At 38.3% G+C, this 13691-nt stretch overlaps 1 protein-coding gene across 2 annotated transcripts in view; it reads left to right on the plus strand.

The window, feature by feature from the left end:
* Positions 1 to 13691, plus strand: part of LOC107749415 (immunoglobulin superfamily member 21-like) — a 244427-nt gene that overhangs the window by 220952 nt on the left and 9784 nt on the right. Inside the window, exons 6-7 of one of the 2 annotated variants that reach the window (XM_016564558.1) lie at positions 2495 to 2975; positions 13496 to 13596. In XM_016564558.1, the coding sequence (XP_016420044.1) occupies positions 2495 to 2975; positions 13496 to 13596 (582 nt within the window). The remainder of the gene's footprint in view (positions 1 to 2494; positions 2976 to 13495; positions 13597 to 13691) is intronic. The other variant, XM_016564559.1, reaches the window with a different exon arrangement.

Raw genomic sequence — 13691 nt, forward strand, 5'->3', positions numbered from 1 at the left:
GTAATTACTGAGGGGTTAACGTGTTTTTCACTTTAAAATAATGGTCCAGATCACTAGTAGTTCCTTAGTAGCACTTTAGCTTTAAAGTGAAAAATACATTAGACTCTCACTAATTACTCAAGCGTTACCTTGTCAGCCTGCAGGAACTACTAGTGATCTGGGCCATTATTTTAAAGTGAAAAACACCTTAAACACTCAGTAATTACTAAGTAATTTAATAAGTTATTTAACATGTTTTATATCTGACACATACATTTGTGTGAGGCACTAGTGATATTTTACCAGACGCTGTAATCTGGAATATGCGGTTTTGTGCTTAACACAATATAAATGCAGTCGATGCCTTCATTAAGGATGTGAATTGTTTTTGTCAAGAGAACATCATTATTTATATTCAAGCAGGGGCGGATTTAGTGAATTGGGGGCCCCAGGCAAAACATAGGAATGGGGCCCTATACATTTGCACACATTTTCCTAGATCAACCTTGAGGTTCCATCCACTTTAGACATTCTATTAACTATAAGTAACTTTGTAACTATATGTCAACTAATTCTCATTCATTTGTAACTACATGTCTACTAACTCTCAGAGTAGACTGTTAGGGTAGGTTTAGGGTTAGTAGAATGTTGACAAAGAAAGTGTTAGAAGATATTAAGCAGACAGTCTACTAATACTCTACTAACTGCTAGTTGACATGTAGTTGCAAAGTTACTTACTGTTAATAGAATGTCTAAAGTGGACTATCAAAATAAAGTGTTACCGTTAATAGTATTAAGTTAAGTGTTAATGTAGTACTACCTATTACTTCATGCATAGTTACTTGTTAACAACGGACCATTATTCTAAAGTGTTACCGTCTTGTGTAATGCAATGAAACTTTGATCTTGTGCAAACGGAATTTAAAGTGTCCAAAGGTCCCTGAACGGGCAAGCAGCTTATATATACAGTAATACATACATAGGCTATATATATATATATATATATATATATATATATAGCAGTGCTTTATGCCGAACCCCTCTTATTCCTTCTTCTTGTGGAGCAGTGGAGGGTAGGAAAAGGAGGGATTGAGAGTAAAAGGGGTACAAGCAGAGCACTGTGCAAACATTAATGCTACAGGCATTAGGCCTACTGAATTTAATACACATATCTGGAGGTTGTGTGTTGAAGTGGGAACTTAATTCCCTGTCAAGTGATTTACCAGCTGGGAATCTTAATACCCAAATGCACTGTAGTGGAGAGAGGCTGTTACAGCAATGCGCTAGTGGAACACAAACACAAAGCAGAAACTGTGTCGCGTATATTTGCCATTCACCGGCACTGTGGGCTGAATAATGCTTTGCATTGTCCCAGATACTTTTGTTTAGGTAATTTCACAATTTACTTTGATTGCGGCAGATACTGACTATTGCGTCCTCTGTTTAAAAAAATATATATATATAATTCTCATACCTTTTTATAGCAAAATGATGCTGGTTTTCATGCTGTAGATGTGTAATCTAAAAAAATGCTTTCATAACCAGCCTGCATATCCAGTTAGCAGTCAAGCGATGACGTAACTGACTATTGTACTGCATAATCTGCCAACAAATCAACGAAGTGCATCACAGTCTTTGTTTACGATTCTTAGAGGAGTTTGAAGAATATATTTAAACATCCAAAGTTATTTGATCTAGCATCCTTATGCAGTCACAAGTTTCTTTTGATGTAACAGTTTGAAGTAGTTAAAATGTATTACGAATGGAATTTTTAGTAATCAATTCACACAATTTAATAAATAAAAATTGTAAATTAAATGTATTTTCGCCAGACAACAACAATAAAGTAGCTGGAGTCAATAATAATGATTATTATTAGTATTAGTAGTAGAAGTAATATTTGTATTATTATTATTGTTGTTATTAAATTATTTCATAAATGTTACATATTTTATGTTCATTTTTTAAGACCAGCATATTTTTGGGGACAGTTAAAATCAGTTTCCATCCAACATTTATTTGTTGGTTTATTTATTTATTTATTTACTTACCAGCATATTTTAGACCAGTTGGAGTCAGTGTCTGTCCCTTTATTTATTTATTTATTTAGTTAGTAAGTTAGTTAGTTAGTTAGTTAGTTAGTTAGTTGCTTGCTTGCTTTATCTTTGTTATAAAATGCACTGTCTATATACGGTTCTCATTTATTTATTTATTTATTTATTCCTTAATTCATTTACATTATTTTATTTATTTATTTATTTATTTACATTATTTAATATATTTGTATTTTTATACCAGCATATTTTAGGGCCTGGTTGGAGTCTGTATCCATCCCACATTCATTCATTCATTCATTCATTCAGATATTTTTTAGAGGCCAATTGGAGGCAGTCCATTTTTAGTCCAACTGAAATGTTTTCAGTCAAAGGGTTTACCTGACATTTAAAAAAAATGTAAATTATTGTTTTAGTCTGATTGAAGTGCACAATCATTAACTTTTTGTCTCTCTTGCCAGGTATATTTCAAGCGGGATGGAGAGTTGATAGAGGTGATCTCCTACGCTTCATCCACCGTGGATTACGAGGGCGGCGGCTCCGCTGGCGTGCGTGGAGCCAGACCTCTGATCAGCAGGGATCTGGACGACACTAAGCTGAGGAAGTCTCTATCTCTGCTGGGTCCGGATGGCAAGCCCGGACGCCTCTACACAGAGAGCCCTGGGCGGAGCTACATGGCCAGACAGCCCGGTCAAGAGCCCAGCCCAGCCACAGAGACCATCCCAGAGACAGTGGTCAGCCGAGAGTTCCCACGGTGGGTTCAGAGCACTGACCCCCTGTACTACTTCAGCAACATGCAAATCCCCCAGAGCGATGGGTCTGTGCTGGTTCAGGCCAAGCTCACCTGGACTCTGAATCCGCAGTTGGACAGCGACGCCCTGTTTAGCTGCGAGGTCTCACACCCGGCTCTCTCCATGCCTATGCAGACTGAGGTCACACTAGGTATGTCTTGCTTTTGTTGGCTTTAACATTGGATGCAGATCTTTAGATCAATGTGAAAGCTTTGTTTTTGACCTTCAACCTAATTATTCACCTCCCCTCATCTGATCACGGCTGAATCCTTTTACATCCCCACCTGACAGATGCAGTGAGACCAACACTGTTTTCTATTTGTTGCTTAATTGCGTTACAAGCAAGCAGATTGCAGTTACTAATGCAGAATGCAAAATCTCCCCGTGATTGACAGGCCAATTCATTGAGCTGTCTGCGCTGTAGATTGAGCTAACTTGACCACGTTATTGAAAAAGTCAACCTGAATTAAAGAAATCAAGCATAAAGGGGAATTTTGCAGTGTGCTCAAAGACAGCATTGTTGCTGGATCTCACTATTGCAATCCATTGATAATCTTAAAAAAGTCTACCATCTGCTAATTAAGACGCTAAAACGAGGATATGCCAAACTGCTTGTTGCGTTTCATATGTGTGTCAGTAAAATAGGCTTGTTGCATTCACTTGTTTATAAGTAATGAAAGTCGTGGTGCAACAACGCCAAAGAATGGGATCCTGGCATACCTTTGTATTTTCATGGATGAGATTTTTTTTTGTGCCTTTTTTGCTTTTAAAGCTACAACAAAGATGGCCTGACGATCCCATTATCACTTCAAAGGCAGCACTCACTTGTAGTCTCTGCTATCAGCCCTCAGAAAGAGGCAAGTGATGAGACGCAAGACAAGATAAACAGAGACATTTCTCTCACTTAGTGGTGCAGGAACAGTGCAGAAAGAGATGAAGGCGGGGGAAAGGACAAAAAACAGTGATAAGACGAAGAAAGTGTGGATGGTCTAGAAGTTGCTGCGGTTTCCATTCAATATTTCTCTCTCGTTCTCATTCTCACTTGTTCCGTCATTCTCAACTCATTCCAGCATGATCTCCATCTGTGCATTTCATGGCTGCTCAGACAGAAATCGCAATCCTATCGCAAGAGTATCTGCTTGTTTTGCAAACGTTTAGCATGAGAGAGAGAGATGTGATTTCATTTTCACTAAAACATAATTCCCTGGTGTTTATAAAATAAATATTGCAACCACAGGAAAGAAAGCAGAGTAAACTTTGATCATATATAGCCACGATATACCAAAATGAATCATGGGATGCAGTGCGTGAGGAATTGGTTTGTGCTAAATGACAAAGACAGATCCCTTAGTGACAGAACTGTGTCAGCTAGGAGAGATTTTGCTTTACCGTTTATACTGCAGTAGGTGCATACGTACAGCTCTCAGTTAGCAAAACTGCTTAATGTTATTTAAACATAATAATGATACACAGAGAAATGTAAAAATATATATTGTAGGACGTATCCCAAAGCCAGTCAAGACGATGAAGAACATGTTTTTAAAGGGGCATAATGCATACTAGTGGTGTTAAATTGTTTACAGTTTCCAAGCAACATCATAACATATTTACTTTTTTTTATAACTGCATTAATATTATAATTACCTATTATATAAAACCCTATTCATGTTATGTTATTCAGTGTTCCTGTGGCTCAGTGGTAGAGCATTGTGTTAGCAGCGCAAAAAAGTAATGGGTTCGATTCTCAGGGAACACACATACTGGTAAAAAATGTATAGCCTGAATGCACTGTAAGTCACTTTGGATAAAAGTGTCTGCTAAATGCATAAATTAATTATGTTATGTAATGTGAGTGTATTTTTGCACTGATGCCAGATTTTTTCGTTAGTTTTGATGCATCCATTGAGTTACAAATAAAATAAGAAAATAATCGTCTTTATTTGTCAAGTAAATTCACTGCATTAGTAGTAGGCCTTACAGTTTAGTATATAAACCACATTTTCCGTGAACATTTTCGATGTAAATTTAACAATTGATGATGTCAGCATCAAAGCAGTTTTTTAAATATGTGTCTTGAGAGCAGGAATGTTTGCACCTGAAGCTGCGCTAGGAAAGCAGGGTGTTGTGTCATTGCTTGCAATGTAGCGAGAGAGAAGTAAGTTCGCTGGAGTGCAGGCCTAGAAAAGCCTTGCTAACTTCGACTTGTATACTTTAACAAGGCCTTCAAACCATTAATTTAACAGCATCTCTGTTACTTAAGAAAACAAGATAGCGAGCACTATTTCGGGTTCTCTTTGTTCTTACTCCGAGAATACAAAACAAAAATGTGCAGTTGTTTTTTTTAATTGGATCGCACTTAGAATTCAAAACATTAACAAACCTGGCTTGAGCTTGGCACAGCCCCAAGTGATAACAGTGAGCTCCTATGTGAAGAAATGCATGCATTTGCGTGAGAATTTTCTTATTTGTTTCCTTTGTTCTTTGCTTAGCATGTGCAAAACATGTGCATTTTTGAAGTCAGAATTAAATCCTATATAAACCGTTAAAACGTTTATATGTATTATGTAATTTATTCCTGTGATGTCAAAGCTGATTTTTCAGCAACCATTACTTTAGGAGATAAGACTGGAATATATTATGTAGGCTATGCAGTTGCTCTAGTAGGTTTCATTCCAGTTACTATCATGACACCACCAGTACAGGTGATCCACTACTAACCTGTACTCGGTCAGAAAATTAAACGCAAGTCACAGGAGCATTCACAAGTCATAAATCTTTCACAATTTTTTATATTTTCACATGAGACCGAAACATCTTTACAGCGACTCACATTTGTATTACATTCACTGAATATTCATGTGGTGAGACTTGCGCTGCGCTCTAAATGGATGCGGTTGGTCCGTGGAGGCGGTGTTCTCAGAACGCTGTCCTCACCTCAGAGCATCACGGCTGGGCTTGTTGCCCTGACTTGGCTGTCTGTTAGTCATATCCAAATATGCAGTGATTCAGTCAGTGCCTCTCCATAATTAAAGCTGAGCCAGGCTCAGCAGTGAGGATTTGCATGGGTGAAGGTGCTACTGATTCAGCAAAACACAGAAGGGGAATGAGTTATATTCTCCCATCCAGAGGCTAGAGATGATCTATGCCTGCACGCCAAGTTCCTCTACGCAATAGACTGATATTAAGTACGCAGATGTTTGTTGTGGGTTGTGTGTGGGAGTGTGAATGAATCTGTGCGCATTCAAACAACCTTATTTCTCTGTCAGGGGTATTAATGGCTTGGAGGTTCAGTGGACCATAAGAAGTAGGAGAAAAGTTGGCAAGTTTTGGTCAAACAAGTCTGAGAAGAAATCCAGGGTAAAATACGACATGATCATCCATGACGACATCCTTTGTTGGTCCTGGAAGAACATTTGTATCAGCAATCATAAGTAAACCTAATGGTAGATTTTGGTTGGCTGGTAAGAATGTTGATCCAGGAACATGTTGTACTTGGGTAAATAACATTAAGTCCAGAGTCATTACTTAGCATGGTTGGACAGTGTTAGCTCTGCTAAATAAACCAGCTTGGGCTGTTTTTTTTCTGGCTTTTAAGGCTGGTCTAGGCTGGTTTATGCTGGTCTAGTTGACAATTGTGCATGAAGACAAAAAAGTCGTCTAAAAGTTAATTTTTAAGAAACACCAATAATTTAATAACACTGTTAAAGGGATAGTTCACCCAAAAAATGAAAATTACCCCATGATTTACTCACCTTCAAGCCATCCTAGGTGTATATGACATTCTTCTTTCAGACGAATACAATCGGAGTTATATTTTAAAAAAAATCCTGGCTCTTCCAAGCTTTATAATGGGAGTGGATGGTAGCCCAAAATTTGAAGTCCAAAAAATTGCACCCATCCATTATAATAGAAGTCCACACGGCTCCGGGGGGTTAATAAAGGCCTTCTTTTCATGCTGTAGATGTGTAATCTAAAAAAATGCTTTCATAACCAGCCTGCATATCCAGTTAGCAGTCAAGCGATGACGTAACTGACTATTGTACTGCATAATCTGCCAACAAATCAACGAAGTGCATCACAGTCTTTGTTTACGATTCTTAGAGGAGTTTGAAGAATATATTTAAACATCCAAAGTTATTTGATCTAGCATCCTTATGCAGTCACAAGTTTCTTTTGATGTAACAGTTTGAAGTAGTTAAAATGTATTACGAATGGAATTTTTAGTAATCAATTCACACAATTTAATAAATAAAAATTGTAAATTAAATGTATTTTCGCCAGACAACAACAATAAAGTAGCTGGAGTCAATAATAATGATTATTATTAGTATTAGTAGTAGAAGTAATATTTGTATTATTATTATTGTTGTTATTAAATTATTTCATAAATGTTACATATTTTATGTTCATTTTTTAAGACCAGCATATTTTTGGGGACAGTTAAAATCAGTTTCCATCCAACATTTATTTGTTGGTTTATTTATTTATTTATTTACTTACCAGCATATTTTAGACCAGTTGGAGTCAGTGTCTGTCCCTTTATTTATTTATTTAGTTAGTAAGTTAGTTAGTTAGTTAGTTAGTTAGTTGCTTGCTTGCTTTATCTTTGTTATAAAATGCACTGTCTATATACGGTTCTCATTTATTTATTTATTTATTTATTCCTTAATTCATTTACATTATTTTATTTATTTATTTATTTATTTACATTATTTAATATATTTGTATTTTTATACCAGCATATTTTAGGGCCTGGTTGGAGTCTGTATCCATCCCACATTCATTCATTCATTCATTCATTCAGATATTTTTTAGAGGCCAATTGGAGGCAGTCCATTTTTAGTCCAACTGAAATGTTTTCAGTCAAAGGGTTTACCTGACATTTAAAAAAAATGTAAATTATTGTTTTAGTCTGATTGAAGTGCACAATCATTAACTTTTTGTCTCTCTTGCCAGGTATATTTCAAGCGGGATGGAGAGTTGATAGAGGTGATCTCCTACGCTTCATCCACCGTGGATTACGAGGGCGGCGGCTCCGCTGGCGTGCGTGGAGCCAGACCTCTGATCAGCAGGGATCTGGACGACACTAAGCTGAGGAAGTCTCTATCTCTGCTGGGTCCGGATGGCAAGCCCGGACGCCTCTACACAGAGAGCCCTGGGCGGAGCTACATGGCCTCCAAGCAACATCATAACTTGGCATATTTACTTTTTTTTATAACTGCATTAATATTATAATTACCTATTATATAAAACCCTATTCATGTTATGTTATTCAGTGTTCCTGTGGCTCAGTGGTAGAGCATTGTGTTAGCAGCGCAAAAAAGTAATGGGTTCGATTCTCAGGGAACACACATACTGGTAAAAAATGTATAGCCTGAATGCACTGTAAGTCACTTTGGATAAAAGTGTCTGCTAAATGCATAAATTAATTATGTTATGTAATGTGAGTGTATTTTTGCACTGATGCCAGATTTTTTCGTTAGTTTTGATGCATCCATTGAGTTACAAATAAAATAAGAAAATAATCGTCTTTATTTGTCAAGTAAATTCACTGCATTAGTAGTAGGCCTTACAGTTTAGTATATAAACCACATTTTCCGTGAACATTTTCGATGTAAATTTAACAATTGATGATGTCAGCATCAAAGCAGTTTTTTTAAATATGTGTCTTGAGAGCAGGAATGTTTGCACCTGAAGCTGCGCTAGGAAAGCAGGGTGTTGTGTCATTGCTTGCAATGTAGCGAGAGAGAAGTAAGTTCGCTGGAGTGCAGGCCTAGAAAAGCCTTGCTAACTTCGACTTGTATACTTTAACAAGGCCTTCAAACCATTAATTTAACAGCATCTCTGTTACTTAAGAAAACAAGATAGCGAGCACTATTTCGGGTTCTCTTTGTTCTTACTCCGAGAATACAAAACAAAAATGTGCAGTTGTTTTTTTTAATTGGATCGCACTTAGAATTCAAAACATTAACAAACCTGGCTTGAGCTTGGCACAGCCCCAAGTGATAACAGTGAGCTCCTATGTGAAGAAATGCATGCATTTGCGTGAGAATTTTCTTATTTGTTTCCTTTGTTCTTTGCTTAGCATGTGCAAAACATGTGCATTTTTGAAGTCAGAATTAAATCCTATATAAACCGTTAAAACGTTTATATGTATTATGTAATTTATTCCTGTGATGTCAAAGCTGATTTTTCAGCAACCATTACTTTAGGAGATAAGACTGGAATATATTATGTAGGCTATGCAGTTGCTCTAGTAGGTTTCATTCCAGTTACTATCATGACACCACCAGTACAGGTGATCCACTACTAACCTGTACTCGGTCAGAAAATTAAACGCAAGTCACAGGAGCATTCACAAGTCATAAATCTTTCACAATTTTTTATATTTTCACATGAGACCGAAACATCTTTACAGCGACTCACATTTGTATTACATTCACTGAATATTCATGTGGTGAGACTTGCGCTGCGCTCTAAATGGATGCGGTTGGTCCGTGGAGGCGGTGTTCTCAGAACGCTGTCCTCACCTCAGAGCATCACGGCTGGGCTTGTTGCCCTGACTTGGCTGTCTGTTAGTCATATCCAAATATGCAGTGATTCAGTCAGTGCCTCTCCATAATTAAAGCTGAGCCAGGCTCAGCAGTGAGGATTTGCATGGGTGAAGGTGCTACTGATTCAGCAAAACACAGAAGGGGAATGAGTTATATTCTCCCATCCAGAGGCTAGAGATGATCTATGCCTGCACGCCAAGTTCCTCTACGCAATAGACTGATATTAAGTACGCAGATGTTTGTTGTGGGTTGTGTGTGGGAGTGTGAATGAATCTGTGCGCATTCAAACAACCTTATTTCTCTGTCAGGGGTATTAATGGCTTGGAGGTTCAGTGGACCATAAGAAGTAGGAGAAAAGTTGGCAAGTTTTGGTCAAACAAGTCTGAGAAGAAATCCAGGGTAAAATACGACATGATCATCCATGACGACATCCTTTGTTGGTCCTGGAAGAACATTTGTATCAGCAATCATAAGTAAACCTAATGGTAGATTTTGGTTGGCTGGTAAGAATGTTGATCCAGGAACATGTTGTACTTGGGTAAATAACATTAAGTCCAGAGTCATTACTTAGCATGGTTGGACAGTGTTAGCTCTGCTAAATAAACCAGCTTGGGCTGTTTTTTTTCTGGCTTTTAAGGCTGGTCTAGGCTGGTTTATGCTGGTCTAGTTGACAATTGTGCATGAAGACAAAAAAGTCGTCTAAAAGTTAATTTTTAAGAAACACCAATAATTTAATAACACTGTTAAAGGGATAGTTCACCCAAAAAATGAAAATTACCCCATGATTTACTCACCTTCAAGCCATCCTAGGTGTATATGACATTCTTCTTTCAGACGAATACAATCGGAGTTATATTTTAAAAAAAATCCTGGCTCTTCCAAGCTTTATAATGGGAGTGGATGGTAGCCCAAAATTTGAAGTCCAAAAAATTGCACCCATCCATTATAATAGAAGTCCACACGGCTCCGGGGGGTTAATAAAGGCCTTCCGAAGCGACGCGATGTGTTTGTGTAAGAAAAATATCCATATTTACAACTTTATAAACCTTTATCTCTAGCTTCCGCTAACTGTCGTATGCGTATTCACGAGAGAGTGGCGTCCAGCGGATGACGTAGCACGTAGGCAAACGTGGTGATGAACGAAGAAGTGACGAACGTGGAAGCGCAGAGGAGAGAGCAAAACATAACACCGGTCAATAATTACTAGTACAAAACGAGGATTTGTAAAGAAATATGTCGGAGGATTTCAATATAAGCCAAGAGGACACTGGTTTTCCTTTGCTGTAAACAAAACTTGTTTCTCGCGAGACTAGCATATTCTCACCGGAGTTTACACTACGCCTACGTCATACATCATCCGCTGGACGCCACTCTCTCGTGAACGTGCATACGATAGTTAGCGGAAGTTAGAGATTAAGGTTTATACAGTTGTATGGATATTTTCTTACACAAACGCATTGCTTCGCTTCGGGAGGCCTTTATTAACCCCCCGGAGCAGTGTGGACTTCTTTTATAATGGATTGGTTCAATTTTTTGGACTTCAAATTTTGGGCTACCGTCCACTCCCATTATAAAGTTTGGAAGAGCCAGGATGTTTTTAATATAACTCCGAATGTATTCGTCTGAAAGAAGAAAGTCATATACATCTAGGATGGCTTGAGGGTAAGTAAATCATGGGGTAATTTTCATTTTTGGGTGAACTAACCCTTTAAATGTTTTCACTCTATGCATTATAATGTTTGAGACTTTGTAGATGTCTCCCTTAGTGAAGTCTGAAAAGTCAGCGCCTCTGTGGCTCATCAGTTACAGTGCTTGCAGCCATAATCAAAGGTAACGAAATGGGTCACCAAATGCTCCTCCTGGAGTTGGTCCCAGACATCTGGCCATCACCTTTCTTCAACAGCAAGCTTTTTATAAGCCTTTCTCAGGCTAATTCTGTTCAAAATGCTTTAAAAAACAATTGCTATGGCAGAACAGTTACCTGGCACCACGGGTAGGAAAAAGTCACAGCTCAGTTAATTTTTTTGTCAGCTCCGGTGGTTAGGGCTTAGGTTAGGCAATCCACGGTATTGATCCGTTAATTCATCTACTTGGTACGGAAAAGGCAGGGTCATCCTTTGCGTGCCCATTGCTCTGTCAGAACACAGGCCCCATCAAAGGTCTCCTTTTGTTTTTCAACTGTTTTCTTAGGGAAAATCATTGAGTCATGATTCATGCCTTGACAAGCTCTTAATCTCTCTTGTATATTGTATTTCACATCTCTTTCTCCACTCCACAAAGCCTGACCGCTAATATCCCCAATCATTTCCATAATAAGAAAGCTGGCGAAAGAGGATTTCTGTGTATTCGGTGTAGTGTCCTGCCATAACTTGATTTATGTGTGAAATACACATGCATAGGACCCATTACAAATGTGAGAGCGGAAATCATAATCCATTAAGTGGCACCAGGGGGTAATCATTAAACTGACTAAGACTGGCTTGATGCCTCATTAGCTTTTGCTGGACACTATGTGGCTTAAATGATGGCTAAAAGCATGATTAGCCATTGTTTCACATAGTTCTCAGTAGTTGGATTATCTCTGTGTTGTAGGAGCCAAAGCGTAGCATTAGCTGTAATGAGGGTTGAAAAAAGGCCATAGTGGGCTGTATTTTTGAATAATTTCAAGTCCAATCTACATTTACAAAGCTTCGCTCTGGAATTATGTGTTAGCGCAAATATATGGCTCATAAAACTTGTTTTATGGTTCTCAGGGTTATGCGGAGTGGATCCTGGTAATCATGGTAAACGATGCAGAACCACTTAACACAGGTCCAGTCGGAGGCTTTTTCACTCTCAGACTCCGCTGCTATAAAGCGCCTAGCTCATACTGCCAAATAGAGGAAGTTTCACTTGAGAAACTTATGGTCTCACTTTCCAGACATGTACAAAATCACTTTCTTATCTTCCCCCTGAGTACACAAGAGTAATCCCCGGTGCCTGAGAAGGTCAAAATATGGTATTTTAACCTTCCTTTCCTTCATCACATCCCAGCCATTCTCTGAGACCAAATTAAACCCATCTGGGAGATTCGGTCCACACAAGACAAGGGAATTAGTTCTCTAAGTGTCTCTTATCTTACTTCCTCCACCGTTTGCCTTGCATGCTCTGTTTCTTCTTCAGTAATGAGTGTCTACCCAATTTAGGTCCTTGTCCCTCTTGGGAAATACATACTCCTCAGCAATTTCAATAAAGGAAACAGAATCTCCAAGTTGACCTCCAAGTCAAATGCCGTGACTTTGGTCTGTTAATACTGTGATGGTATACTAGTATTGTTTTAATTAGGGATGCACCAATTCCACTCTTTCAAGAATGAGTCTGATACCATTACTTTTATTTTTGGTACTTACCGATACGATATTTTGAAAGTATTGGGTACAGAAACCAAAAGAATATGAATCATTTTAGCTGGCTTCATTTAGCAAACAGAGATTTCCTTCAGTTATTTTCACGCTTAATTATGCCCATTAAAATGTATTGTATAAGCTTTTGTTACTTACTGTTTCTTTTATTGCTAAATGGTATTTTATCTTTAATTTAATAGCGCATTAGAGCTGCTTCATTTCAGCAGCTCAGTACTGTAATCACAAGACGTTTTCCTGTAATAATATAGGGAACCACTCGTTATACATAAATCGTGTAACAGCGATGAACATATTTTCTGAAATATAAGTCATGTTTTTTATCATCTGAACCGTGCTGTGTCTTCGGAAACATGCTGCGATTCCAAAGCAAGCAAAGCATACACAGCGCACACACACATTTGTATTGGTTCAGAATGACAGAGACACATATAGCCTAGAACATTTCACACAGGCTGTGTATTAATTACATGCATGTACTTCACAGACCTGCTTAATCTCTAATAACTCCATTCTGCTCTCTGTTGTTCTGTTGTCGGTGTTTCTTTGTCTGGACACAGCACTGTTCACACGCTGTGTGCTATCGGCTTTTGGTATTGGAGCATTTTAATGAGTACGAGTACGAATTCAGGAGCTTAGTATCAGCTCTAGTGCATTCCTAGTTTTAATGTTGCGCAGCAAAAACTGACAGTGTTTTCTCTTGTTTCCTTCCATAGCGGCTCCTAAAGGCCCCAAGCTTTTGATAACCCCTGCCAGGGCAAAGGTAGGGGATACGGTTCGCATCACCGTCCAAGGTTTCCAGGTAGGATCTCCAGTGGTAAGTCCATGGGGGTTACGAAACCAGGGCCAAGTTCAGTTTTGGATACGAGGAGGTTTGTCCCGCATGTGCAGTTAAGCCTGTGTGATATATGG

The sequence above is a fragment of the Sinocyclocheilus rhinocerous genome, unplaced genomic scaffold (assembly GCF_001515625.1).
Source record: "Sinocyclocheilus rhinocerous isolate Xijiao unplaced genomic scaffold, SAMN03320098_v1.1 scaffold889, whole genome shotgun sequence".
In the NCBI taxonomy this organism is placed as follows: Eukaryota; Metazoa; Chordata; class Actinopteri; order Cypriniformes; family Cyprinidae; genus Sinocyclocheilus; species Sinocyclocheilus rhinocerous.